Source organism: Gopherus evgoodei, chromosome 19 (assembly GCF_007399415.2).
Source record: "Gopherus evgoodei ecotype Sinaloan lineage chromosome 19, rGopEvg1_v1.p, whole genome shotgun sequence".
NCBI lineage: Eukaryota > Metazoa > Chordata > Testudines > Testudinidae > Gopherus > Gopherus evgoodei.
Window position 1 is genome coordinate 16,015,688 of NC_044340.1, and position 26,690 is coordinate 16,042,377.

The 26,690-nt window shown below is 57.9% G+C and overlaps 1 protein-coding gene across 1 annotated transcript; it reads right to left on the bottom strand.

Moving 5' to 3' along the window:
- Positions 1 to 649: 649 nt before the first annotated feature.
- On the bottom strand, positions 650 to 26,068 carry ABCG4 (ATP binding cassette subfamily G member 4). Its single transcript, XM_030538508.1, has 15 exons — positions 25,517 to 26,068; positions 22,975 to 23,200; positions 12,221 to 12,338; positions 11,854 to 11,986; positions 10,092 to 10,142; positions 9,259 to 9,404; positions 8,533 to 8,656; positions 8,130 to 8,244; positions 7,115 to 7,254; positions 6,287 to 6,385; positions 5,725 to 5,893; positions 4,874 to 4,974; positions 4,378 to 4,536; positions 3,940 to 4,058; positions 650 to 3,293 (listed from the first exon to the last, which is right to left on the bottom strand). The coding sequence occupies exons 2-15, from the start codon at positions 23,189 to 23,191 to the stop codon at positions 3,068 to 3,070; spliced, it is 1,917 nt and encodes a 638-aa protein (XP_030394368.1). The 5' UTR covers positions 23,192 to 23,200; positions 25,517 to 26,068; the 3' UTR covers positions 650 to 3,067.
- Positions 26,069 to 26,690: the final 622 nt, after the last annotated feature.

Here is a 26,690-nt window from a genome sequence, read left to right on the forward strand (position 1 = left end):
GAAGGAGACCTGCTTGCTCGGGGTTCCGCGAACGAGAGAGCAAACCGGGAAAGGAGACCAGCTTCGCCGCGGTTTGCTCTCGCGTTCCCGGAGCCACCCAGCAAACCACAGGGAAGGAGACCTGCTTGCTCGGGGTTCCGCGAACGAGAGAGCAAACCGGGAAAGGAGACCAGCTTCGCCGCGGTTTGCTCTCGCGTTCCCGGAGCCGCCCAGCAAACCGCAGGGAAGGAGACCTGCTTGCTCGGGGTTCCGCGAACGAGAGAGCAAACCGGGAAAGGAGACCAGCTTCGCCGCGGTTTGCTCTCGCGTTCCCGGAGCCACCCAGCAAACCGCAGGGAAGGAGACCTGCTTGCTCGGGGTTCCGCGAACGAGAGAGCAAACCGGGAAAGGAGACCAGCTTGATTACCAGAGGCTTCCTCCTTCCACGGAGGTCAAGAAAAGCGCTGGTAAGTGTCTACATTGGATTACCAGCGCTGGATCACCAGCGCTGGATCCTCTACACCCGAGACAAAACGAGAGTACGGCCAGCGCTGCAAACCGGGAGTTGCAGCGCTGGTGGTGCCCTGCAGATGTGTACACCTTCAAAGTTGCAGCGCTGTAACTCCCTCACCAGCGCTGCAACTTTCTGATGTAGACAAGCCCATCTGATTGCAACTGCTAAGGACTTTAGGGAAGGGAAACCTGAGCTGGAATTTGGCCAGGACTCCAAGGCTAACGCCCTGATTGACAAAGAAGCCACAAGACTGCAGTTTGTAGGGCCTGGACTTCAAGGCTCATCTGAAGGACACCTCTTTGACTACAAGCTCCGCCTCATGGCACCATGGGCTCTGTATGGCCTCTAAAGGGAAGAACAGCTCCTATTGACCCTCCAACACCACTCCCATCCAAATAGTGACCAGGCCTGACTCTGATTAGCATGCAAGACCTGACCCGCTCCCAGCAGGGCAAGGTGCTTTGATTGCAGGCATTGCAAATGCTTTACGCAGCACAGGAAAACACTCTGCTTTGGACAATGGCTTGTCAGCTACTGCAGAGGAAATGTGGCATATTGAACTCAAGCCTTGGCATGTCAAAGATGGGAGGAATTGCTTTCAAATAGTTCTGCTCTGTGCCTCCCAGTTCTTCCCAAATCTCAGCTGAAATCATCTTCTTTTCTCCCCTCCCCCTGAAATTCCCTCTGCTACAAGTTACTTGCCAGTTATAGCTACAGACCATGTTTTAAATACCTAGAGCTTCACAGAGCCGCCACTTCAGGTGTACACCGAAATAAATTAGCTCATACAAGGGGAGACCCTCAGCTGACATGACTCAGCATCGCTCCACTGCAGCCACTGGAGCTATGCCGGTTTACGCCAGCTAAATGTCTTCCTGCAAAATGCTCTGTACACAACATGCTACACACGGTAAACACTGTTTCGGGCTGAACACAAACACACTGGGGGTGTTTAATTCTGTGCCTGTTTTCTGCTACTGATTAGGGAGCTCAGGGAGGTTTTGAAATTTGTTGTCTACATCTATTCAGGGCTTCAGCTGCAAGGCCAAACTGTAAAAGCGGCATTGTCCCATTATCAGCCACAAATGAAAATGTCCTTCCCTGCATTGTAACAAGACTGGGGGTTATTAACACAAAGGAGTGGCCCTTTACTTTTCACCTTTCATGCTCCTCAGGGCACACACACATCCTGCTAACCTCAATGGGGCTGGTTCGTTAATGCCCGACACGTTGCGTCGTCATTTTACACTTGTGCAAAGCACACCTCTGCTCTGATTCGGCAGCATTTGTGTGCAGGTGTAAGTGACGGTGCAAAGTGCAGGTGAACTGGGAGAATCAGACCCATGTGATCTGCAGCAGTGGGCCCTTAGGGACTGATTCTGATTTCACATTGGATCAGCCACTCCACTGAGGTCAGTCACTGGGCCAGATCCTTCTCTCAACCCAACCTAACTCCGCTGGCTTCAAGCAGCTGCTTCCCATTCACACCAGCATAAGAGAATGGAGAATCTGCCCCTTACCTTTCCACCATTTACTCAGCTTCCAAGGAAAGGGGGCCATTTAGGGAATTGGGGTAAAAATCTGTCTGGGGGTTGGTCCTGCTTTGAGCAGGGGGTTAGACTAGATGACCTCCTGAGGTCCCTTCCAACCCTGATATTCTATGATTCTATGAGACTGGTCACTTTCAATTCATGGCTAGCCTGGTCTGCGTCATCATTCCCTGGGTCTCATGCAGTAGTCCAACACAGCAGGGCCCTGGTGGCAAACCCAGCAGGGCTGGGAACTCTCCCACCTCCCGAAAAAACATTTAAAAAAAATTTCAGTGAAATGTTTCTACCAATATTACATCCTGCCAAATCCTAAATGCAGAGGCCTGATCTACCTGCATCCCTCCAGAGCTGCAGTACTTGTTCCTGTACTAAGTGCAGCTGAGTTGTCGTTTGGTTTTGTTTTTTCCATAAGAAAAAGGGAACTTTACAAAAAAGACAGGGGCGATGGCATTGGCTGTTGCTATGGCTAAGGTAAACACGAAAGCCTTCTGCCACGTAGCCTATTGTTGTCTTCTGATTTCTTCTGAATATAGATACACATGCTACTGGACATCGACTCGCAGGCAAGTTAAAAAACTGCACTACACACTGTGCTACAAAACTGTGCTTTGCGGGAGGTAAACTGGGTTCAGACCGGTGCAACCTCCCTCCCCCAGACGGCAAAGCCTTGGCAGGCTGCTCTCTCTTTCTCTGGCTTGGAAGACAACTGCCTCCATCGGTGTCCTGAGGTGGTGGTTTGGGGCACAGGGTGGAGGAAGGAATCCAAGATCCATCTGATGATGTGGCTCCAGGGGAGAGAATGAGGCATTCCAGGGCAGTACAAAACATTTGCGATGAAGAGTGTGGAAAGGTTAAAACAGTTCCGAGATGTCCCAAAAAACCTTCTCGACTGAGCCAGGACTGGCCGCCACCTCCCCGATGCCTCCCCTGTGGTCCCACATCCTCAGAGACCAAGAGTCCCTTTGGGAATGTCCATGCTGTGGCAGATCAGGTCTGGGAAAGGCATCGGGCCCCAATGGCCTCTTTATCTCTCAGACTTCACCTTGTACCTGAGGACCAGGTAGGCCAGGAGCCGCAGAACGAGGAAGAAGATGCCCAGGATGATGAAGTCCAGGTAGAGTTTGGCCTCTTCCACGTCCAGCTCCTGGAGGATCCTGCTGGGATTCTGGAAGGGACAGGGAGTCTCCCGACACTCCAGGTCCTCACGCTCCATGGCGTAGATGGTGAGGATGACGCCCTCGAAGCCATACCTGCACCAGAGCACAAGCAACATTAGTGCCAGCTGCACCCTGGATTTGCACACACACTGGGTGGCTGTGGCTCACCTGGCACAGGACTGGGTGAGCCTCTGGACTGCTCTTCAGCAGGGAGCCAGCCACGGGTAATACCGATTCTGCTGCACCTGCCAAGAGTGGCATCAGCATCACGGCACGCTAGGAGCTGGCCGGGAGAGACCACCAAGGATCTGGACAGGAGTGGTGCTGGTAGCACTTGGGGGTATCAGGCTGGTCAGCTGCAGAACTGGCACTGCTGTGTGGCCAAGGACCAGACAGATACACAAAAATCATCTCCCCTAAGACTGTCTCCATCCTCAAAGAAGCTGCAGCCCCTTGCAACCCATCTGCAGCCACAAGGGGGCACCATCCCTCCATGGTCCTTGCCTCTCCTGCATCCTACCACCCCTCAGCCAGAGCATCCCTGGAGCAGGGTGCCATGGCTTGAGAAGGTGTCCCTGGTAGCTGGATGTCCCCTCACGCCCTAGGGCCAGGCCTGAATCCCCTGCAAAGCCTTCCCAGAGGGACGTCTGTGTGGAGCATTAGCAGGGATGCAGGACAGTCACCATCCATGCATGAGTGTTGCCAGTGCCCTGTTCCCATGGCTGCTGCGAGCCCCCACCTGACATAGGAGACATACGAGGTCCACTGCAGGTACATGGGGATGGTCTTGAAGCTGACGAAGAAGCCTGAGAAGAGCAGGACGGGGATGGCAGTGACCGGTCCCACGAACGTGGCCACCTGTAAGGCAGAGTCAGGCCGGAGTCAGGCATGGCAATGGGGTTGGGGGATCACAGCACGTGGCCAGTGTCACGCGAACCCATGCCCACCACACACTCTCTGGTGTGCACGCATGGTGCCACGCACATGCACGCTTATACTCTCAGTGCCACGCCCTTGTACAGCAGACACCTCCTCGCACACCTGCAGTCCCACATTCTGGCACATCACCGGCTCGCTCCTTTACTGACCCTGACAACGCAGACGGGTGCAAACTGCCAGAGGCTCTACCCCCCGCATGTAGCCCAGGGTCCCCACCAAAACCAGAGCCCCCTCTGACCTGCAAGGAGGTGGAGGCTGCTCCAATCAGAAGCCCCAGGGACTGTGCCACCAGGGCGGTGGAGGTAGCGAGGGCGGAGAAGAGGAGGAAGCGCGTGGCCTCTGGGGGTTGGCCTGTCATCCAGTACACAATGCTGCAGTAGGCTATGGGGCAGATCACCTGCAGGGGGAGGAAGTGAGATGGATCAGCAGGACCCACCTCCACCAAGGCGTGCTGTGCCCTGCACTGATGGGGTCTCTGCACCCCTGCTCTGTGGCCCCAAGCATCAGAGTGGTCCCAGTTATACTGTGAGCTCCAGGGACAGGGATCTGGGACCTCCGGAGCTCTATGAACCTCCCTCTCTGCACCTCTCCAAGGGGGTCAGGGCCCAGGCTGTGCAACCAGCGGCAGGAACCCAGGAGACGCCAGCCTTGGATCTCCCTGTAGGCAGAGCAGCCCAGGGGCCTAACCTAGGAGAGTCTATTTCATCCTCCCTCCCCCCATGCTGCATCCTCACCTGGAAGGGCACATCTGCCATGGTCTTGGCCAGGTAATAGGCCTTTAGGCTATACCAGTAGTTCAGGTGCTCTCTCAGGAACACAGACATCTCCAGAGGAACTGCAGGGACAGAGGAACCCAGCTGATTAGCAGCAAGCAGTGCCCTGTGCCAGCCCCATTTTAGGGCCCGCCGGCTCCTCGCTCAAATAGAAACTGAGGGGGGATTGATAGATCCTAACCCTTGAAGCCCAGTCATGCTGCCAAGCAGCTCCCCAGGACTCCTGGGAGGTGGCTGAGCCCAGCTGGAGCTGCATGGCTGTGGCTGGTGCTGATCCATGAAGGACTCGCCCTTTCCTTTGGGCCCTAGCGCCTCCAGAAGCGAGGGGCACCGGGATCTACTCAAGAACTGAATTGGGCCTAGAACCACCTACACTCCACCCGCTGCCCATCGCTCCCAACCTCAGCCTCTCCCAGGCCTAGCTGGAGTCGCCCATGGCTAAACCCAGCTGGACCCCATGGAGGAGCTCAGCTGCCAGAGCTAGGGGATCCCCTGTGGTCCAGGGGCCTGACACCCCGACCTGCACATCACAGGGCACTGGGCTAACCTCTTAACCTGGTGGAGGTCTTCCATTGACACCCCAAAGCTGCCCCATCAGCTCCTGACCACCCCACCCTGCTGGCTGGCACGTGACTGGCCCCGCCTGCCCTGCAGCAGCCCCAGGCCTGGGCAGAGGGAGTTACTGGCTCGGGAGTTTCACTGCAGCACAGAAAGCTCCCAGCCGCCAGACTGGCCTGCCCCACCTCACTCCCAGGAAGTGCTGGGACAGACGTCAGTGCTCTAAGGGAGATGGGGGCAGCTGAGTGCCGTACATGTGAGGACCGTGGGCATCAAGGCGGCGAACATGAGGAAGAGCATGGAGAAGAAGAGGAAGCCGGTGTTGTTGAAGACCTTGCTGGCGTCGTTGCCGATGTGCAGGTAGAGTAGCCCGATGAGCACCCCGATGCAGATGTGGGACATGAACCGCAGGTGGGTCAGGACCTGCAGGGGCGAGATGGGCTCAGCACTCAGAGAGGGGCAGGGCCATGGCCTACCACCAGCCCTGGGAGCGCCGGGCCGCTTGCTGAGCGTTCACCCCTGACAGCAAGGGCAGCGATGGGCGCCCTCCACCCGCTGGCTCCAGCAGTAAGGGGGCTCCCACGATACAGCCTCTCTCTTCCCTTCTCCAGCCACCAGACCTTAAATCTCTGCTCCCTCCACCCCATTCCCTCTGCATGTGCCTTAGTCCTGCCTCCAACCTTCCCACCCTCTGCCCCCGGTCCCCTCCCCTCCCCTCCGCCTCCCAGCCCTGGACCCTGCTCCCCATAGCACCTGTCCCCTCTGTTCTCTGCCCCCTCCCCTGCCCTGGGCCGTCCCCCAGCGCCCCTCCCTTACCGTGTCTCTCATGATGGACAGGAACGTTCTCTTGAAGAGGATACAGAACTGGGTCATGGTGCTGGTGGCAAATGTGTGGCTCTCAATATGATCCACGTCCTGGAGGGGGGTGGAGGGACCATGACGAGGACACGAGAGTCAGGGACCCAGGGGCTCCCAGCCTGGATATGCAGACACCCCCCCACACCATGGGCATCTACTGGGAGTGCAGGCACCAGCCCCACCCACAGGAGCCTTGTTACCCCCAGTACCTCAGGGACAATGGGTCCAGGCCAGGCCAGCATCTGCCACGCCCCAGACACCGTCCTACTCCCTGCAGCACCCTGGGCCAAGGCGGGGCTGCTGTACACAAACTGGGGAACGGCACTACGGGGGCAGCAGGGCAGACACAGCATAGGGGCTCTATGGTGCTCTGGTGTGTGGGGAGCCCCCCAGAGAACAAGGGGCACTGCCTGGGAGGGAGGGGGGCTGTAGTGTCATAGGCCTGTGCTCTATCAGTGCCCAGATAACACAGCGATGGGCACCCCAAACTCCACAGGTGGAGAGACGGACATCACTCCCTCGAGGTAGGGGAACAAGGCAGGGGCTGCTCCCAATTCCCATCCGCTCTGTACCCACCCCCTCGGGAGCCAACCAGGGTCTGGGACAGCGTGAGGAGGGCAGGGAGGCTGCTGTCCCAGGGATATTCCCTAGATACACCAGGACCGTTCCCCATAGCTGACCCACAGCCCAGCCCCACCTGGAGGGACAGAGCCCACACCACAGGGTACTGGGCATCGAGGGCAAAGATGTCCCGGGGTCTGCCTGCCTCGGGGCTGCTGCACTGACCGTCACGCAGGGGACTGGGCAGGAGGAGTCCGTCTTCTCTGGGCTGCTCTTCTTCTCGGCCATGGTGCACAGCCCATTCTGGACGGCACGAAACAGCAATGGGTTGAGGTCTCCATATTCGCCTGAAGCCACTTCAATAACTGGGGGGGAACCCAAACAGCAAACGCTGAGAACCCCTCGGACCTGGGCTCCCTGCCCTGCCCTTCACAGCCACAGCTGAAAATCAGGGGCGGCTGGGCACCCCTGCTCGCTCTGCCCTGGCTCTGGCGCATTGGGGGTGTACTAACCTCCATCTCAGGGCTGAGTGGGAGTTAGGCTTGTCTGCTCCTGGAAACGACTCCCAGATAGGATGGGGAGCTTTGACAGAGACAGCATGATCAAGAAAAGGCAGGCGACCACAGGGGAGCTGCCACCTCCCCAAGGCCAGGTGCTATGGCTGGAGTAGTCAGGCACAGCCCCTTGACCCATGCCAGGTGGGGTGGGGGACAGTCCTCTAGGCATAACCCCCCCCCAGACCTTGGGCAGATGTGGGGAGGGAGACCCCATTTCCGAGTGCCTGGAGCCACTCTGCATGGGGAATGGTCAATGCGTTGCCCTCCCAGACCCCCTTCCCTCGAAGGCTTTTGTAGGACCTTGCAATGTTCACTTGCCATGTGAGAGGTCTAGAGGAGACTCATCCCTGAGGAAATGCAGCCATCTCTTGGGTGGAAGGTGGCAATTGTTTAGCAGTAACACAGCACAAGTGCTTAGGGCAGGAAGTGAAGAAGTACCTCACATCTGGTGAGAGCCCCAGGGGAGGACGGAACCACACCAGCTGGGCTGTGTCCAGGAGAGCAGCACGAACTTCTCCAACTCCCAGAAAAACTCACCAGGAGTCACGTGCTGAATCACCAACCCCTCTGCCCTTCCGCTCCTGGGAAGTCTCCCATGCCGTCCTGGCCCAGGTAGCAAGAGGCAGGACTGGCTGCAGGCCAAGGGAAAGGCATGGGAAGCTTGGCTTTGCACGGGCACTTACTGAAGTCAGCCGGGTTGTGGTAGGTGGGGCAATGCAGGCCCAGCCCTTTCAGGTAGGGAATGAGGTTGGGCACCACCCCTTTGAAGATGCACTGGCCCTGGCTCAGGATGTACAGCTGGAAGAGAGAACAAAGCTGCCTGAGCAGGAAATGACAGCAAGTCCCTCACTAAACACCACGGGCCAGACCCTGAGACCTCCCACTCCTAGGGCTTATGCAAGCCAGGGAGCGCCCTGCCCCGCAGGGAAGCGGGAGCTGGCGGGGTCTCACCAGCCGAGAGATGCTGCCCCAGGGTACTGGGACTCTGCCCCACAGCTGGAGAGACCCCTTTGCCACCTGGAGGCAGAGCTCTGATTAGCAGGCGATGCTATCCAAAGCACAGGGGCAGGCAGGGGACTCACCCACCTTGTCGAACATTTCAAAGAGCTTGGCGCTGGGCTGGTGAATGGTGCAGATGATAGTGCGGCCTCCCTGGGCCAGGGACCTCATCAGAGAGACGACTTGGAAGCAGGAGGCGCTGTCCAGGCCACTGCAGACAGGAAAATGTGGGAGAGAGAAGGGAACGGGGTTTGTGCGGGGAGGAGAGAGGACCGAGAAAGGGGGGATGGAGGTGTGAGGGGGACAGAAGAGGTGGAAAAGAGAGAGAGGGAGTGGGGGAAAGGATGAATGCAGAGAGGAAGAGGAGTGGAGCCAGAAAGAGGTGGGATAGAAATGGGGATGGGGAAAGAATGAACATCCAAGATACAGGGACACCTTAGGCAGCCCTGAGCCAACTCTGGAGGGGCCCAGCTGTGACCCTGAGCCATTAGCAGGGGTTCCAGGGCAGGGCTCCCCGGCTGCTAATATAAAGAGCAGGGCTCCACACTCCCCCAGCTTGGCTACACAGCATCCCTCACAGTTCCCCCCCTCCAGCTGGTGCGGGGAGAGCCCCCCATCCTGGTCAATCCACATTCATCCCTGGCTGTGACACCCATCCCCCCAAATTCTCAGCTGCAGCAAAGAGACGTGACCCCGCTGCTCATGCTTGGCTCCCGCCGTGCAGCTCCAGGGGCTGGCGACAGCTGCAGGCTCCCGGGGAGGAGGAGCCCCATGCTGGCCTGCAGTGGTGCAGGAAGGAGGCCCCACAGTCACCTGGTTGGCTCATCGAAGAACATGACAGGTGGGTTGTTGACCAGCTCCAGGGCGATGGCGAGACGCTTGCGCTGCCCGCCGGACAGCGACATGGTGCGGGTGTAGGAGCACTCCAGCAGCCCCAGCGCCGTTAGGATCTCCTGCACCTGGGCCCCGCATAGAGCAGAGAGAGTCACTACCCGACTGGGCCCCGGGGTCACTGTGCCAGCCTCGCTGCCCCCATCACAGCCCCACCTGGAGGGATGTGCAGCCTCCCTGGGGCCAGGGTCTGAAAGGTGCTCATGGCCCCCAACACTCTTCTGACCCCCCTGTTCCCCCGCCCCATGCCCAGCCCAGGTCCCCACCTCCCCCTGTCCCTACCCCGTGCCCAGCCCAGGTCCCCACCACCCCCTGCCCCCTCTGTGCCCAGCCCGTGTCCCCACCTCCCCCTGCCCCCTCTGTGCCCAGCCCGTGTCCCCACCTCCCCCAGCCCCCACTGTGCCCAGCCCGAGTCTCCAGTTCCACCTGCCCCCTGTGCCCCTACCTCCCTCTGCCCCCACTGTGCCCAGGCCAAGTCTCCAGTTCCCCGTCCCCCCGGTGCCCCTACCATCCCCTGCCCCCAATGCCCAGCCTGTGTCCCCACCTTCCCCAGCCCTCCCAGGGGCCCCACCTCTGTGTTGGTGCACTGAGCCATTAAGAAGGCTGAAGCAGTGGAGGGGAGGGTGTGCCCTGGGAGCCCCTTTACTCTGTGAGCAGAGGGACAGGATGGGCCCTTCCAGGCATAGAAGTGCTGCCCAGAGAGTGCTGCCCTCCCTTGAAACCCTTCAGCTACCGAGCAAGGACCCCTAACTCACCAGCTCCTTCTTTACCTCCTGCTTCTCATTCAGCTTCAGGTTAGCAGAGACCTGCGGGCCAGGGAGCAGACACAGGGGCCAGTCAGAGCCTGAGGCTAGCCACATTTGGCCTGCCCAACTCCCAGACAGAACGACCAGGGGTCTCCTGGCCTCCACCCAGGATGCCATGGTAGACCAGGCACTTTGCCCTCAGTTCTGCTCAGCAGAATCCAGGGGATGGGACAGCAGGGGGCTGTGGGTCAGGATTGAGGGGTATTGGCAGAGCTGTGGGCATGGGGGAGCTCAGGGCTGGGATAGCAGGGGGCTGTGTGTCGGGATTGAGGGGTATTGGCAGAGCTGTGGGCACAGGGGAGCCCAGGGCTGGGATAGCAGGGGGCTGTGGGTTGGGATTGAGGGGTACTGGCAGAGTTGTGGGCACAGGGGAGCCCAAGGCTGGGACAGCAGGGGGCTATGGGTCGGGATTGAGGGGTACTGGCAGAGTTGTGGGCACAGGGGAGCCCAGGGTTGGGACAGCAGGGGGCTATGGGTCGGGATTGAGAGGTATTGGCAGAGTTGTGGGCACAGGGCAGCCCCGGGCTGGGATAGCAGGGGGCTGTGGGTCAGGATTGAAGGGTATTGGCAGAGTTGTGGGCACAGGGGAGCCCAGGGCTGGGATAGCAGGGGGCTGTGGGTCAGGATTGAAGGGTATTGGCAGAGTTGTGGGCACAGGGGAGCCCAGGGCTGGGATAGCAGGGGGCTGTGGGTCAGGATTGAAGGGTATTGGCAGAGTTGTGGGCACAGGGGAGCCCAGGGCTGGGATAGCAGTGGGGCTGTGGGTTGGGATTGAGGGGTATTGGCAGTGGTGTGTGCATGGGGGACTCCAGGAGGTGCTGTGGGTTGGGATTGAGAAGTATTGGCAGAGTTGTGGGCACAGGGGAGCCCTGGAGCTGGGATAGCAGGGGGCTGTGGGTCAGGATTGAAGGTTATTGGCAGAGTTGTGGGCACAGGGGAGCCCCGGGGCTGGGACAGCAGGGGGCTGTGGGTCAGGATTGAGGGGTATTGGCAGTGGTGTGTGCATGGGGGACTCCAGGAGGTGCTGTGGGTTGGGATTGAGAAGTATTGGCAGAGTTGTGGGCACAGGGGAGCCCAGGGCTGGGATAGCAGGGGGCTGTGGGTCAGGATTGAAGGGTATTGGCAGAGTTGTGGGCACAGGGGAGCCCAGGGCTGGGATAGCAGAGGGGCTGTGGGTTGGGATTGAGGGGTATTGGCAGAGCTGTGGACATTGAGGAGCCCACGGCTGGGATAACAGGGCGGATTACAGAACAGGGCTGCAGAGGCATGTGAGAGGATCCCACAGCTGCCTGCAGAGTCTGGCTCAGCTCCCCCAGCTTTCACGAGCACCAAACTCCCCCAGTAACAGCAGCTGAAGACTCCGGCTGGTCTATAAAACACAAGCCAAAGTGGGTTCTACATGCTCACTATATTCTGTTCTTATCCCCATATAGACCAGAGTCCATAACCATATAATGGTGCTCACTGCACCCAGGCTGGTGGGATCACTCCGGGGAGGAAGGCGGCCCTGTGCTATCACATCTCCGTGAGGCCATGGGTTCAGTGGCAAGCCCACAGTGGGTTAATCCGGGTCAGGTCTTATGCCAATTGCACTCAGCTCTGGGATCTCAGGGCCAAAACACAGCTCCAAGCAAGCAATTCCTCGCTGCTGTGCCCTGCTGTCCCCCCACCCGCCCCGGGCCATGCCACCCTGCACCACCCACTCACTCACCATCATGGCCTCCAGCACGGTCAGGTGTGGCAGCAGCATGTCGTCCTGCATGATGTAGCAGGACATCTTGCGGAAGGTGCGCAGGTCCCGCGGCCGGCCGTTCACCAGGATCTGGCCCTTCATCCCCGTCTCCCTGTGGGTGACAGGCCGAGATACAGAGCGCAGTGCTGGTGAGGTGCAGCCAGTGCGGCTCTCCACCTCCCACAGGGATAACGCACCCCCAGGAGCCTCCATCACAGTGCACTGCGTTCCGATCCCTACCAGGCTGGCTGGAGAGAGGGGAACACTGGGCTCTCAGTCCCATGCACAGGGGTCAATCATTCAACAGGGAACCCTTCGCCCTCACCCCGCCAGGGAGCTGCCTCACCTGTAACCAGCCAGGATGTTCATGAGCGTGGATTTCCCAGCACCTGAGGGACCCATTATCCCAATGAGCTCGCGCCGGCAGAATTTCCCGGACAGGCATTTCAGGAGGGTTTTGTACCCTGGAAGAGGGGAAGGAAGCAGGGTGAGCCCCCATGGGGAGCCTAGAGAACTGTCCAGTGGCACAGGAAGGCTGGGGAGCCAGTGGCCATGATGCGAAGGGCCAGCCCCACATCTGTAACACTCTAGGGTGGAGGCGCTTACGTCATCCCCCACTACAGTAACCCCAACCCGTGGCCCTTCTCTGGCACTTTCCAAAGGGGAAGTAGTGGATTCTCCGTCTCTTGTTGGCCTCACATCCAGACTGGAGGCTCTCTGGGAGACCCGCTTTAGTCAAATACAAGTTACCGGGCTCAGTTTGGGGGTAACTGGGTGAAATATCGTGGCCAGTGTTATACAGGAGATCAGATGAGATGATCTAATGGTCCCTTCTGGCCTTAAGCTCTCTTAGTCAAAATCCCTTTACAATTGCAGGGCAGGATCATTCTCCCCATGTTGCAGATGGGGAAACTGAGGCACAGAATGGGGTCATACACACAACGGGGCAGGGAGAGAATCAGGGAGACAGCTCAGGGGTCCTGACTCCCAGCCTGTCCACCCATCCACAGATACCCCGGGGGGCACCTCCCAACCTCTCCCGCTCTCTGAGCCCCGGTGCCACATTACAAGCCTGCAGATGTTGTAACATCAACCACTGTTTTGCAAGCAGGCAGGCAGTTCTGGTGCAGCAACCGTTAAGAACATATCTCCTGCCTCGTTAGTGTACATGGCATGGACACGGCTCACTGCAGAGCTCCCTCTTGACTGGTGACCTAGAGGTGAAAGCTCCTGCAATACCTGGGATGCCCAGGCCCCTGTGCCAGATCAGGCAATCTCCTGCCATATCCTGGGCAATCCTTGTTGAACTAAGTTTAAATAATTTAGGAGTTCATTGTATTACAAATGCCTATGTGGGCATGTTACTTGGGATTGCATGGCACTTCTTTAAGAGGGAGACAGGACTAATGTAAACCCTGGGAAGCATTATGAGCATCAAAGGACTCTTTTCAAACAATGGGTCAGACCTTTTAGTCGAGTGGGTTTCCTAGGAAATATTGGGAGGAGGGGAATGCAAATTGCCCACCTCCGGACCCCTCCCTTTGAAGGAAAACCCCATTGTCTGTTACAGGAGGAGAAAGTCAGAGCTCAAACCGGATAAAAGAGCGACTCTCAGATTCATGGGGAATTTATACTAAGCTAACAGCTGTTATGAACTTGTGACCACAGAAAATTCCCTTGGTGGGGTCTGAAGGATGTTTTCACCAGCTGGAGCCCTTGTGGGAGTTGGGGTGATCTCTGGCAAGCTTCTTAGCATGCTTGTAGGTTCCTAATACATTTTCTCTGTAATGCTGTTACCTTAAGAATAAATGTGCTTGCTTGCAAAGAGCTGCAGTCAGAAGATCAGGCTAAATCATCTAGTCTCCCTCCTGGCGTTCAACTCTTTGACTCTGAATCTAGCTGTGTAGTGACATAATTGTGAGCCATTATGCAGTTCAAAGCCTTTGACAAGAAAGAAAAGCAGAGCCTGCTTAGATTGCCTGACTTTGCAAGGAATTCACAGCACAGGCAGGTAACACCCTGGTCAGGAGGGAGAGAGACGCAGGTCTCCACCCAAGACCCAGAAGCGTAAGTGTGGGTGCCCTTGCTGGGCCCCAGTGGGGGAATACAGGTGCAGCTGTTGTGAAGGGTGAAACCCTATCCCAATTCATTGCACTGACTTTGCAGACAGATGCTCCCTGCTAATTTTCCTGCCCCTGATGGGGGAGGCCCAGCCTCCTGATGCCCCTGGATCTGCCTGGGGCTATGGACCTTAGCAGCAGGGCAAGCCAGAACGTGCTAAGGGTCACTACAGAAGGCAGGTTGCCACATGCTGGGGCAGCCTCAGAGCTGGGGAGATGGAATCTCCCAAGAGAGGTTGCTGGGTGGGGGTTCGCTCTGCAGGGGAGCAGGCCTGGGTCAGGGCGCCTGTTTCTACAAACAGAGTCCCTCCCCTACCTTAGCTAACAGGCGTCTGTCTGCCAAAGGCCCAAGCTACTCTGCCCCAGGCTCTGTCCAGCTTGGCTCCAGCAGCAGAGCCGTGTCGATTTCAATTGTCAATTCCAGGAAGCCAAGGTCAGCAGCAGGCTCCCTCCACCCCCTTCCCTCCAGCATCCCGTGGAGTCTGTCCGATTTCCAGCCGATAAGTTGCATGCCCAGGGCCTCTGGGACCATCCAGAAATGAGAAAGCAAAGGACGCGTGACAGGACTAGTCCAGGGGTGGGGCAGAGCGCACAGGAATAGGCACGTACAGGTCATATTGGAATGAAGCACAGCGCCTAATGGGACAGATTATACTAGGACAGAGCATGGCATGGGGATGGACAGAGAGAGGATCATACCGGGATGGTGGAAATCAAACAAACTGGGATAGGAAATCCAAATGCAAAATCCCAGGGGACCCCACTTTCCCCCCCCCCCAACCTCTCAAGATCTGCCCCATGGACAGTCCCTGTTACTCATTCTCTGGCACCATGAACTGGCCGAGTGTGTTAGAAACCCTGGGCTGGGCTCCACTCTGTTTCCCTGCTCACTGCAAACCTGCAGTGACTGCACTGGCTCCAGTGACGAGGGGGCCACCGCTGCACACTGGCCTTGGGGAAACCAAGAGCAGAGCCTGCTCTGCACACCGGGACACCTTCAAGCCCTGGGGAGCTTCCTGAGTCTACCAGCCTGATGCCGCATGGTGCTGAGCCCCCTAGCCCATCCCCTCCAGCAGGCATCCAGCGCCTCGCAGGACTGGGGCTCAAGATAAAGACAAGCAAGCACCAGCTGAGAAACTAGAGGGGAGTTCAGGGGCAGCAGAGAAAAGCTCTGGGAGGGTGGAGAGCAAGTCAGGGGGGCTTGCAGGACAGGAAGCAGGAGATTGTTCTGCATGTAAGGAGCAATGTGTGTGAAGGGGGAAAGCCCACCATGGGCTAAAGGACTCCTCTCCTATTGCCTCCAAGGAATAACCATCTCATTGCCCGCCCCAGCCAGTAACGAGGACTAACAAGTGGTCCTACTGCAGTGCCCTGGGGGGCTGAGATTCACAGAGGGATCTTTCTTTGTTGGTGTTTGAGTCATCGCTGCTGCCCTGGCGCACCCAGCGGTGCACTGACCGGGCAGTCTCTGCCCAGGAGGGGCTTTCTGGGAAGCAGCCCCCAGCAATACCAGTCCCCAACCTGCAGGCCCTGCGCCAGCCGGATTGATGGCCCGCCGACCTACTTTGCATTCCTACTGTGACACCTGGCAGCAGCCGCTAATCAGCCCCAGAATTACCAGGGACTTGAAGGGGCTGATTAGCATTTTGCAGCGCTAGGAACAAGATGTCTTGGGGGCGTGTGACAGGCACTGCCTTGTCTCTCAGGAGCCGTCACCTTCCAAAGCCAATTTTGGGGCTTCTCCGGTGGAGGCGTCAAGGAACTGCAGCTGGAGGGGCCCAGGAGTGGAGTCAGATGTTGGGAGTGGATCTGGATAACTCCCCGACCTATAGCCACAGGCTCAAACAAGGGCAATTAAACCCCCATGCATCAGGGCAACAAGTAATTGGTATAGCAGAAGGTTAGGACCTTTCTCTCCAACTTCAGCTATTGAGAGCAGCACCCACCTACCATGGTCAAGGGCAGATCGGAGAGAGCAAGGCTAGACAGAACAAGTGCAAGAGCATAGAGAACAGAGAAAGGGATGAGATTAGATTAGGAGAGGATGCCAGGTTTCTATCCCTCTAATCTAATGACCTAGACTGTATCTGTCTGCTGCCCACCGGCTGTCACTTGTCAGCTCTTGGGGGAGGGCCAGTCTTTTCATCACGGCTGGACAGTGGCTAGTGCAGTGGGGCCCTGTGCCCCAATTAAGGCCTATAGGAGCTACCCCAACACAAATAAACAAACAATAAGGGTTTGAAGGTCTTGCAGGACACGCCCTCTGTTCTCCTATAGATGGGGTGCAGATGCCCCCCCGTCGTGCTTTCTCACACAGACGCCACGGTCAAAATAAGGAACCAACTTCCCACTAGCCCCTCCGAATGAGGCTCCAGCCCCCAGCCATCACAGCCTTAGGGACACAGGCATTGTGGGGTTGGCTCATGGCTCTCTGCACCTTGGCAGTGCCAGACCTGGCAAGAACGAAGCTGCCATTAGCTGTGCGCACCACACATCCCTCCTTCCAGCAACCTTGGTAGCTTTGGCAAACCCCTGTGGTTCTGAAGGGGTTAACCCCTAGTATCTGCGTCCACAGCGCTGGGGTCACTCTCCTGGAAATGCCCAGCTGTTCTGTCCCTCCCAACTTCTCATCATGCAATGCAGCAGGGCAAAGAAAAAGCTGGGCTCATGGGAGCTATATGCAGATCAGCCTGGCTAGGCTTCTAGGTACCAAACTCGAGGGTTTATGGGACAATACTTCCCTCTGCTGGAAGGAATCAGAACTGCTCTTGGTGTGTCCTGGACCCATTACTGCTAGCAGCTAATGGGGATTCTCCTCTTGCTCCATGAAGGAAGGAGTCCTCTGTGTTCTATCCCTGCTGCTGCTGTAAAGCCCGAGTGGCCCTGGATCAGGCGCCGGGGAAGCAGCATTTCCATCACCCCTGGGAAGATGTATATCTTGTTTCAGGGCCCAGGGACTGCTTTCCTCATGTGGGTCAGTGTTAACATGCCCATTTGCTCTCCTCCGGTGGGGACGTGCGCCCCAGAACCTTTCCTGCTGCCATCCAGGAGCACTGTAGGAAATCAGCGGCACAGTCGGCTCTGGAGCAGGGAAGCAGCTGGCACAAGGAGGGGGCTGGTGGGGCCAGTGAGCAATCTAGGGGCAGCTTTATGGCCCTGCAGCGGTTGCCTGGCCCCTGGCAAGGGCTCCTAAGCCCGATGGTAACACAGCGTATAATCCTCCTCCTCCTCATGGCCCTGCCAGTGGCTTTGCTGCAGCTTTCCCGAGTCCTGGCCAGGCTCGTGCGAGATGCTGAAGATGGGGATGTGAGGGCATGTGACCAACTACCCCGAGCCGGCAGCAGCAGCAGGGCAAACCCAGGTGCTGAGCTGCACCCCCTCCCCCAGCCCTGCCCTGCTGGCGGCTCTGTGTGGCACACAAACCATGCCGCACTCTCCAGCCTCCACAGTGCTGCAGCTTGCAGCACGGTTACTCGAGTTCATTGACAGCCAGTAACCCCCACAGCAGCTGAGCCCTAAGCCCACCCCCGTGTGCGACAGGGGAAGGACAGCGGCTCTGCAGGGGCTTTGCAGTTTGCCTGTCAGCTCCAGCATGTGAAGATGGGGATTGTGCTGGGGCCTGCTCCCCAGCTGCCTTCCCAGCCCTCTGGTGTCTGAGTGAGCCCTGCGGGGCTGTGCTCGCTAATGGGGTCAATCCCAAACTAGCCCCCTTCCTTCACCCACTAGAGCCCTCTCTGCCTCATCAGCTCCCCCCCAGGACCAGACCCCTGTCAGTCCCTGCCCAGCCCCCTCCCCCAGACATCTGAGGCAGGGAGGGGAGATGTGAAGGCTTGTGGGGAGGGGACAGAGGCTGATGTAAGGTAGTGGAGAGTTGTGGGGAGGGAACAGAGGCTGATGTAAGGTGGTGGAGGGTGAGGGAGACCACTTCCAAGAGGAAGCTTCACCAGGACCCCCAGCTGGACTCCCCACAGCCCATGTGCTTTAAACCTCCTTGAGCAGGGGATGAGGCTCCATCCCCATCACCCCTGAATCTCATGCTGAGTTTGGCGAAGAGCTGTCTCAGCTCTGCATGGGAACCCGAAGGCTCCACCTTAGCAGGCAGGGGTCAGGACTCCTGGGTTCTATCTCCAGCTCTGCCACTGGTCTGCTGGGTGACTTTTGGCAAGTCTCCGTGCCCCAATTTCCCCAGCTTTAGACGGGGAAATAACGATGCTTGGTAAACAGACACATGCAGAAGCCATGTGGGCACCTGTCCACAGCCATGGGCATGTTGTTTGTATGACTGTAGGGCCAGGAACTCCAGGCATGGAGCAGGACTCCATTGTACTAGGTGTGGTATGAACACAGAATAAAGACAGTCCCTGCCCCAAAGAGCTTCCAATCTGAGTAATTCACTGGGGAGAAGGATCCTGAGCAGCCCTTTTTGAAAGGGACCAGGTACAGTATTTACTGTGACTGGGATACACCCTGGAGCCCCCCGTCCAAAGAGAGCCTCATTGATTCCAGCAGAGTTTTGCCTGAATAAAGAGCTCGGAAGTGAGCCTGCCACCCATTGGAGCCAGAGGGACTACTTGCCTGAGTAAAGGTTGCTCATGGGAGCAAGGCTCAGGCCCTGAGAAAGGCCTAAGAATGTTGCCTGCAATTCTCCCACCTCTGGGTGACGGGGAGAACTCCCAGCTGATGCCAGCCCTTCCTGCCCCGGCAGGGTAGAGTGGGCTCTGGGGGAGTCAATGCAAACAGCAGGCAAGGGGCTGATCCCAGAGATACCCAGCCTGGCCTGGGGAGATGCAGAATGACCTCACCATTATGTGTGGGACATTTATGTTGACATCACCATTACGGGATATGCAGGGTGATAGCATCAGTGTAACGGGGGGTTAGGGTGACGTCCCCTTGCTAATAGGTGGATGTCTATGCCCAGCTCATTGTTTCTGGCAGGGCTGGATGAATTCATTCCACCTAAGTCTGAACCTGCCGGATGGAGCTGGGTGTGGATGTTTGACTCAGGCCATATGGGTCCAAAATAGATTGCGCTTAGGAGACACAGTAGGAAAAGGGAATAGATAGGAGATGGGGAAAATCCTGATGCAATGGAACGGTTTATAGACTGCGCATACAGCCCTCATGCATACCAGTGCCAGCAACTCTGGAGGAGAGATGGGGCTCTGTCCATAATGTGGGGCACAAGCTGCATTAGTCAAGGAGAACATATGGGGCACAGTGCAGTGACAGCCACAAGACCTGGGCCTTAGTCCTGGCCATTGACTCACTGGGTGGCCTGGGGCAAGTTACTTGCCCTCGCTGTGCCTCAGTTTCTCCAACTGTAAAAGGGGGAATAATGATACTTGGTAAATAGACACACGCAGAAACCATGTGGACACATGCCCACAGCCATGGGCAAACTTTGGACCCGAAAGACCAAATTCTAGAACTTCCTAGAGGCCACGGTGGGAGGGTCTGTCTTGGGGAGATGAAGGACTCCCCAGTTTCTCTGCACAGGCTGGAATGTGGCTCATTTACAGCTGAGGATCCAGGCACCCTGAGCTTCTGCCCAGATGGGTGCGCTACTGGCTGTAAGAGCTGCATAGAACCACAGCCAGCTAAGACTAGCCAGGCTGCTTCTGGTCTGGCCAGGGGACGCTCCCTTTGTCTCACCCGGTAGAGGTGATATCGATGAGCCTCACCAGAGCAGCAGTTCAAGTCTCCCTTCAGATGGAAGGGTTGCACCCACCCCAAATCCAGCCTTTGATGGGGGACCCCGCCCCGATCTCTGCCCCACCAAGCCCTGGTCCTTCTCCAGCTGCAGTCAACATCCTATTAAAACCTGGGACCCGCTAGTCAGGGCCGGTGCAAGGATGTTTTGTGGCCTAGACCCACCGTGTGCCCCCCCCCAAGGGGCTCCCCCCTCCTCGGAAGCTCCCCTCCTCCGCCCTGAGGCACCCCCCTTGCAGCATCTCCCCACCCCCACCCTCCTCCCTGAGGCACCCCCCCACCCCAGCTCACCCTTGCTCCACGCACGAGCACCTCAAGCACGCCCTGGCTGCTTCACTTCTCCCGCCTCCCAGGCTTGTGGTGCCTAAGCTGATTGGCGCTGCAAGCCTGGGAGGCAGGAGAAGTTGAAGCAGCCATGGTGTGCTCGGGAAGGAAGCAGGGCAGTGGTGAGTTGGGGCGGGGAGTTCCCCTGTATGCTGCCCCCACCCCCTTACTTACTGCAGGCGGCCTTCCCCGCGCTCCCCTACCCCAGCTCCCTCTGCCTAAATGCTGGCGGTAACCGGGGCAGCCGAAGACCCGGCCGTCGCGGTCGCTGCCGACAAAAATGGCGCCCCCCAAATGCCAGCGCCCTAGGTGACCACCTGGGTCGACTAAATGGTTGCCCCGGCCCTGCTGCTAGTTAACGTCACCCCCAAAGCACATTTCACCCAGTCCTGCTCTTTTGGCGGCTGCTGTGACATTCAGCTACCTCCTACCGCTACCAAACCCCGGGCTTTAAAAGTGTCTTTCTTCACCCCTCCAGGAGCAGCTTCTCTTCTGCCTCCTGGGGCCATTTGATTGGCATCCCATTAATGAGGGGAGCTAATTAAAGGAGACTACCACCTACCAGCTGCCATCAGCCTCCCCTGGCTCTCTAGGCCCCCCCCCCCCCGAGTTACACACATGAAACAGGGATGCCACCAACGCATAGTTTGGTAGGAGCCGTCCTCAAAGGGCCTGAGGAGCGGGACAGTGGTGGGAGCAGGAAACTAACACCCCCCCACCTCCCCGCACACCAACTCTCCTCTCAGCCTGCTCATACTCTGATCTGACATCAATCAGGGGCTTTCAAGTGCCATTTAACCCACTCACCAGGATGACACGTCTGTAGCAGTTTCCTACAGAACCGGTCTCCTGGAGGGGATCTGAAGCCCTGAGTGCTCTGTTGTCCCTGAGATTCTGGCCATGCTGGGTCATTACACAGGAGATGTCCAGTGTGGACAATTCCATTCTGCCTCCCTAAATCCTGCCCAGCGGTTTCACTGGATTCTCCTTCACTCCTCTCCTCAACTGTTGTGTGGTGTTACTAGGTGCTTTTTAACAGCTGCTGCATCCTGCCTCAGAGGTGGCTGCATTTCAGTGGTGGGTAAATAACCCCTGCAAAGTGCTTTGGGACTGAGGATGAAAGTCACCATATCAGAAAGAGGCTGGAGCCAAGACCCTGGAGGCAAACTCCTCCCAACAGCCGGATTCCATGGCTTGAGCACACCCTTCTGCCATGGGCAGGGAAGGAAGGTACCGGGGAAGAGGTTACTGCAGTTTATACAGCCACAGGAAGTGACACGAATTTGTCCCCAACAAGCTCCTGTCTGGTGGTTTGCACTACACTTTATCAAACTACAGCCCCACACAGATGCTCAAAATAGCAGCAGCGGGGAAGGGCCTGTCACTCCACTCCCCACAGATGGGCTGGGTTGGCACAGAGAAAGACTTCTTGTTGTTATTCATTTTTTCTATTGGCCCAGTCCCAGCCCAGGACCCCACTGTGAGGGGCATTGTACAAACACAGAACAGAAAGACGGTCCCTGCCCAAGGTGGGGGAATCTCCACAGTCCCAGGGGTTTAGCAGAGACTTCCGTAAGAGCCATGTGACTGGAACCCCACGCGACCCTTTGGAAACATACCCCCAGGGGTTCATTTAAATATAGATTTTGATATCACAGCTGGAGAGTCAAATTCAGCAACGTTCACCGCCTGTGCATGGGCTGGAAGTGTGATGCCTGGCTTTGGCATCCTGACCTTGCTGCACCAACTGCTTGTAATTTACCTGTATCTCCCCCTTCTCCTGGCCACAAGCACATCCTGGAACTGAAACGTGCCAGCACAGACAACCTCAGCAGCCTTGGAAGAGACTCCACACCCTCTCCCCGAGGCAGTGCCAGAGATGTCTGGGATGTTGATTTCTGACACCAAGAACCACCAAAGTAGAAAATCATCACCTATGGGAGCAGGGAACTGATGCTTTCAACACACACCCCCACCCCAAGACAGGGCAAACTCCACAGGATTAGAAACTCAGCCATCCCTGATGGGCCCCTGCTCCCCTCCTCGCTGCCTTTGGCTGGGGGGCCAACGTGTCAGTTGGAGCACTGAAGGATGGTTTGATCTTGTCTTCTGGCCATCTTGGGTGATGGGTGCTAGGATCAGCAACCAGCTCCCATCTCCTCTCCTGTTCCCATTCCAACCCCTCCTCCCTACCTCGCTAGCCTTAGCTCATCAGATCCCCAATGGCTGCAGAATCCAGGGAGCACCCTGACCCCACACACCTCCCCTGGTGGCTGCCCACCCGCTGTAGGAGCCAACTCAAAATCACTGCTCTTATTTTAAACACCCTTGCATGGGCTCGCTCTCACTGCATCCCCAGGATTTGTCTTCTTTTTCCTCCCCTCCCACCTCCCTCCTGTCATCCAGTTCTGTCTCTGGTGGCTACTGGCACCTCTTCGATTTCCTGAACCAAGCACTGCACTTGCATTAAACACAGAAAAGAGTTTCCAGGGAATAGGAGACCTAAACCACCATCTGACCAACTCAGAGCCAGAGACCTTCGCTTCTGCAGCACAGGATTGTCCCCATGCTCAGCCACTGATGCAGCACAGAACATTAGTTGCAACAAAGCACTGGGTGTTTTTTCCTCTCCCTCACATGATCTACCCAATAGGAAAACAAGCAACCCACAGGGGCCTCTATGCTAGCTCATACATGCCACAGTTAACCCTTCAGTTACCAGATTAAAACAGTGCAAAACGCATATCCTAACAGTCCCTTTGCCACTGCAGGCACAAGAGCCTTTGCCTCTGTAGCTCCTGCCACCTCTGACTCGTGATTTCTTTTCAAATCTCTCCCCTTCTGGCTAGATCTCTCCATTCCCTGGCCCCAGGAACACAACTGCCATGAAAGATGTTACACTCACAGGACCATTGTGCCCTCCCAAGGGGCTGCCATGCCCTACCTCTCTTTCTCCACCAGGAGCCCTCACGGACGGAGTAGGACAGGTCAACGAACTCGATGTCCACAGCGGAACGCTTGGGCAGGTGCGAGAACCGCTGCGCCTCTGTGATGTGATTCTCCACCTTCTTCAGGAGAGGTGCGTCCTGGGAGCCAGCATTGCACACAGAGTCCTCCAAGGCGATGGAGACGCAGGTTGGGTCGATCCCCTTCTCAGCCATGGCGGCGCTCTGGAGGGGGACACCACACACGTGCACCACGGAGACAGACAGTGGCCAGTTCATCGCAGTTTGTTCTATGCTGAGCAGCCAGAAATGCCTGCCTCAAGGCGCCCTGGCTGGGAAAAAGCTGGGACTGCCCCGGGGTTATTCCTACATTGCCTCCTGCTGGGATGCAGGGGCTGGAGGTGCTGGAAGCTCCCCTGCAGCCAGCTCCCATTCTACTCCTGTTAGAACAGGGCAGCTTGGCTTGGTTTTGACCAGCTGCCATGTAGTCTCTGCCTCCCCATTAAATTTTGCAGCAGCCATTAGCATCCGTGGACCAGTGGAGATTCCCAGGGGAGCTGTTTGGTGCTGCTGAGTATTAATCCCTTGGGTGTAGGTGTGCACTGGGGTGTAGGTGTGCTTGACACGGATATTAGCCCCTTCATACCCAACCTGGAGGTGCCAACCCCTTCCAAGGCAGAGGAGAATTCAGGGGCTGATCCCATTGAAGCTATTCACGATGCTGCTCCCTCGAAGGGCTTTAGCTACAGTCTGGAGGGGAACCTCTCCCCTGTCCCCACACCCCAGTGCTGAAGTAGCTCAGCCAGGTCCCGGGGAACCGGGGGCAGGCAGCCACTGATCAGCTGGGATGTCAATAATTCATGGAGCTCTGGCCATGGCTGGATCTGACGGCCGGGCCTAGTTCTCAGGCTGAGACAGCAGAGCAGGGAGCAGGATGTTGCCCTGTGCCCCCCCCCATCCCTCCTGCTCCCCTCCTAGGCTTTCTCTCTCCTCCACACCAAGTGGGGAGCAGGGAGCAAGATCCACTCCCCAGTACCCATTCTGCTGCATCCTCACTGGGCAGGGGCAGGGATAGACTAGAGGGGATGGAGGAAGTCAGAGGAGGGATTCAGGGGCACCCCCTGTAAATCCAGCTAGGATACTTACTCAGGGAGCCCCCCAAGCTTCCAATCTGCTCCCCATTAGCAGGGACCTGCTGATGTCCAAGGGGAAACCCCCCTCCTGTCTGGTAAGGGAGCAGTGGGTTGGGATGACAGACAAAGCCATGGCATTGCAATGCATCGCAATTCTTGGGGCAAAAGGCTCCCCGCCCCTGATCCTTCCTGGGTTAAACCAGCCTGACCCCATCCAATCATCTGCCTCAGTTCAGTAGATCTCACAGGATCCTGGATTGGTATCAGCAGTCAGAGCAGCTCAGGCAGGGGCGACAAGCAGGGCGCTAGGCCAGTGCTGGGGTAGCAGACCTGCATGGGAAGAGCTGCCACAGGAGGCGCTCTTCCCTACGAGCCAATCAGCCCCCGCCTGTGCTGGGCTGCAGAGGGTGCCCAGGAGAACCTGGCTTTGTTCACGCTCCCCTGGCACTTTTCAGGTGAGCAGCAGGTGCCCTCGCTGAAGTCTAATTGGTGTCACCCCAGCAATAACGGGTACACGAGCCTCCTTTGCTCCCCATCCGAGCCTGCAGTGCCCTGTTGTTGTGTGCCGGGCAGTAGGGGGTGGGCTCCACCCCAGAGCGGGCTGCATGCAGCTGGGATTCATGGTGGAGCTAGGCCAGGGAAGTGGGGGATGCTGTTAGCACTGCCCAGGTCCCTGCACCTGGCCGCAGGAGAGCCCAAAATGGGGCAGGCCTGCGGGAGCCCTGCTCCTGGGGGAAGGGGGGAGCTGAGCCTGCAGGAGAGCAGCCCAGGGCCCTCGCCCCCGCTTCCCCACGCGTGGGGCACTAATGCCTCCTTATCCTACATTTCCCTGGGCTGCAGCCTTCAGCCACCTCCTGGCTGGAGCTGCAGGCCCGCCGGGGAATCCGGACAGCGCATCCTTGACGGGGCCGCTCCCCGATGCAGGCAGAGCCCTTGCAGGGCTGACAAAGCGCCCCTCCCCCAACTGGGCCACGGGCTCTTGGCTCGCCGGCCCCAGCGCCCCGACATGCCCAGGCGCCCCCTCCTCGCCTGGGTGGGGGGGACTGCCGGAGCTAGAGCGTCCAAGGCAAAGTTTGGGCCAGCCGGAGCCTTCGGGGGTCACCTTGACGCCTCCCGCGGCTCCTCGCAGGGACCGAGACACCCCCTCCCCGCATCTTTCCGACTTCACCCCCCACCCCTGGGGCGCAGATATGCCAGGAATAGTCCTCAGCGCCCCGCCATCTCATTCCTACTCTGCCCCCCGCCCCGTCCAAACTGCAGCCACATTGATCCCGACCTCACCCACCCCCCGATGTCTCTGGGCAGGTCGCCCGCCCCCGAGTGGGCCGGGGCGCGGGGCTCCTGGGGGGCTTTGCAGGCTGACGGCCGAGGAATAAAGGCGGGGGGGGGGGGGCTTTGCAACACTCACCTTAGCGCGTTACGGGCTGAGCCCAGCTCCCGATCCTTGCAGAGCCGACGGATCTAGCGCCCCGCGCCGCCGGCATGAGGCGGCGTGTCTCCGTGCAAACGCCCTCACCTTCGCCTTTGCAGACAAAGAGGCGGTGTGTCCTGCCCGCGGTGGCCGCGGCTCGGGGAGGGAGCTGTAGGCGCCGGCGCCCGGGCTGAGCATGCACCCGGGGAGAGGCCGGCGCAATGAGGAGACTGCCAGGTTACTGCAGGCACCAGCCTCCCATCACCTTTGCAGCTTCCCGGGGATGTGCACGTTACCCGCTGCAAGCAATCAGCCCCCAGCTGCCTGGCTTCCCCATTGCCTAGCCGGTGAGGCTGGCTGGGCTGCTTTCTCACCCAGGCAGCCGGCTAGGAACCCGGCTGCCTCCATCCATCCCTTGGGTCCTTTCCAGCAGGGTCCCAGCTTCTGCGGAATGCCAGAAAACAGGAGGCTGGGCTTTCCAGGCAGGTCTTACTTCCCTAGCCAACACATCAGCCTCTCTTAAAGGGGCAGTAACCCAAGCGCTGTCTAGTCCAGGTCCCTAAAGGTAAAGGCAGCCCAGGGAGCCTACTCCTGCAGACCTGTGCCTGCTGTTCATCCCTGCTGGCCCACCCCCAAACAATCCCCCCTCCGGCTCTGAATGGCATGGCTGGCCCTCTGCAGTGGCCATGGGCTGGAACGCAGCAGCTAGACAGCGGGGTTTGTACCCAGCCCTTCCAAAAACCAGGGGCCCAGTTCTCCGGAGGCTGGAGAACATGGAGCGCTGCACCCACCACTCTGGCATCAATTGAAATTTTTTAAAGGCCGTTCCCTATAGGGATGCGCCCCTGGGATACCCACATTGCCCACTGGCTGCCAACAGAGGACAGCTACCAGCTTGGCTGTGAGGAGTTACTGGGTGTAATTAATGAGAAGTGCAACATTCAAACAGATTCTGAGGTTGATTCCTCACAAACTCCCTGCTTTATATGGACGCGAGCACAGACCCTTTGGCAAATGGCTATTTCCATTCAGGAGAGCCCAAGGGTTGGGACAACTATAGGAGAACTGTGTGGGAACCCTAAAATAAACCAGGGTGAGCCCCTGGGGAATGAAGTGTGTCAGCAGAGCTGTGCAGGGAGAGTAGCAGGGATTCTGCAGATTGGTGCACCAG

What these genes read in the sequence shown, in the direction of transcription:
- ABCG4 (XM_030538508.1), bottom strand. Translation starts at nt 23,191, where the DNA reads ATGGCTGAGAAGGGGATCGACCCAACCTGCGTCTCCATCGCCTTGGAG. An exon ending in CAGCCTCCACCTCCTTGCAG is followed by an intron (nt 4,059 to 4,377) that starts GTCAGAGGGGGC and finishes TCTGCCTTACAG; the next exon opens with GTGGCCACGTTCGTGGGACC. An exon ending in TCGTATGTCTCCTATGTCAG is followed by an intron (nt 3,294 to 3,939) that starts GTGGGGGCTCGC and finishes GCTCTGGTGCAG; the next exon opens with GTATGGCTTCGAGGGCGTCA.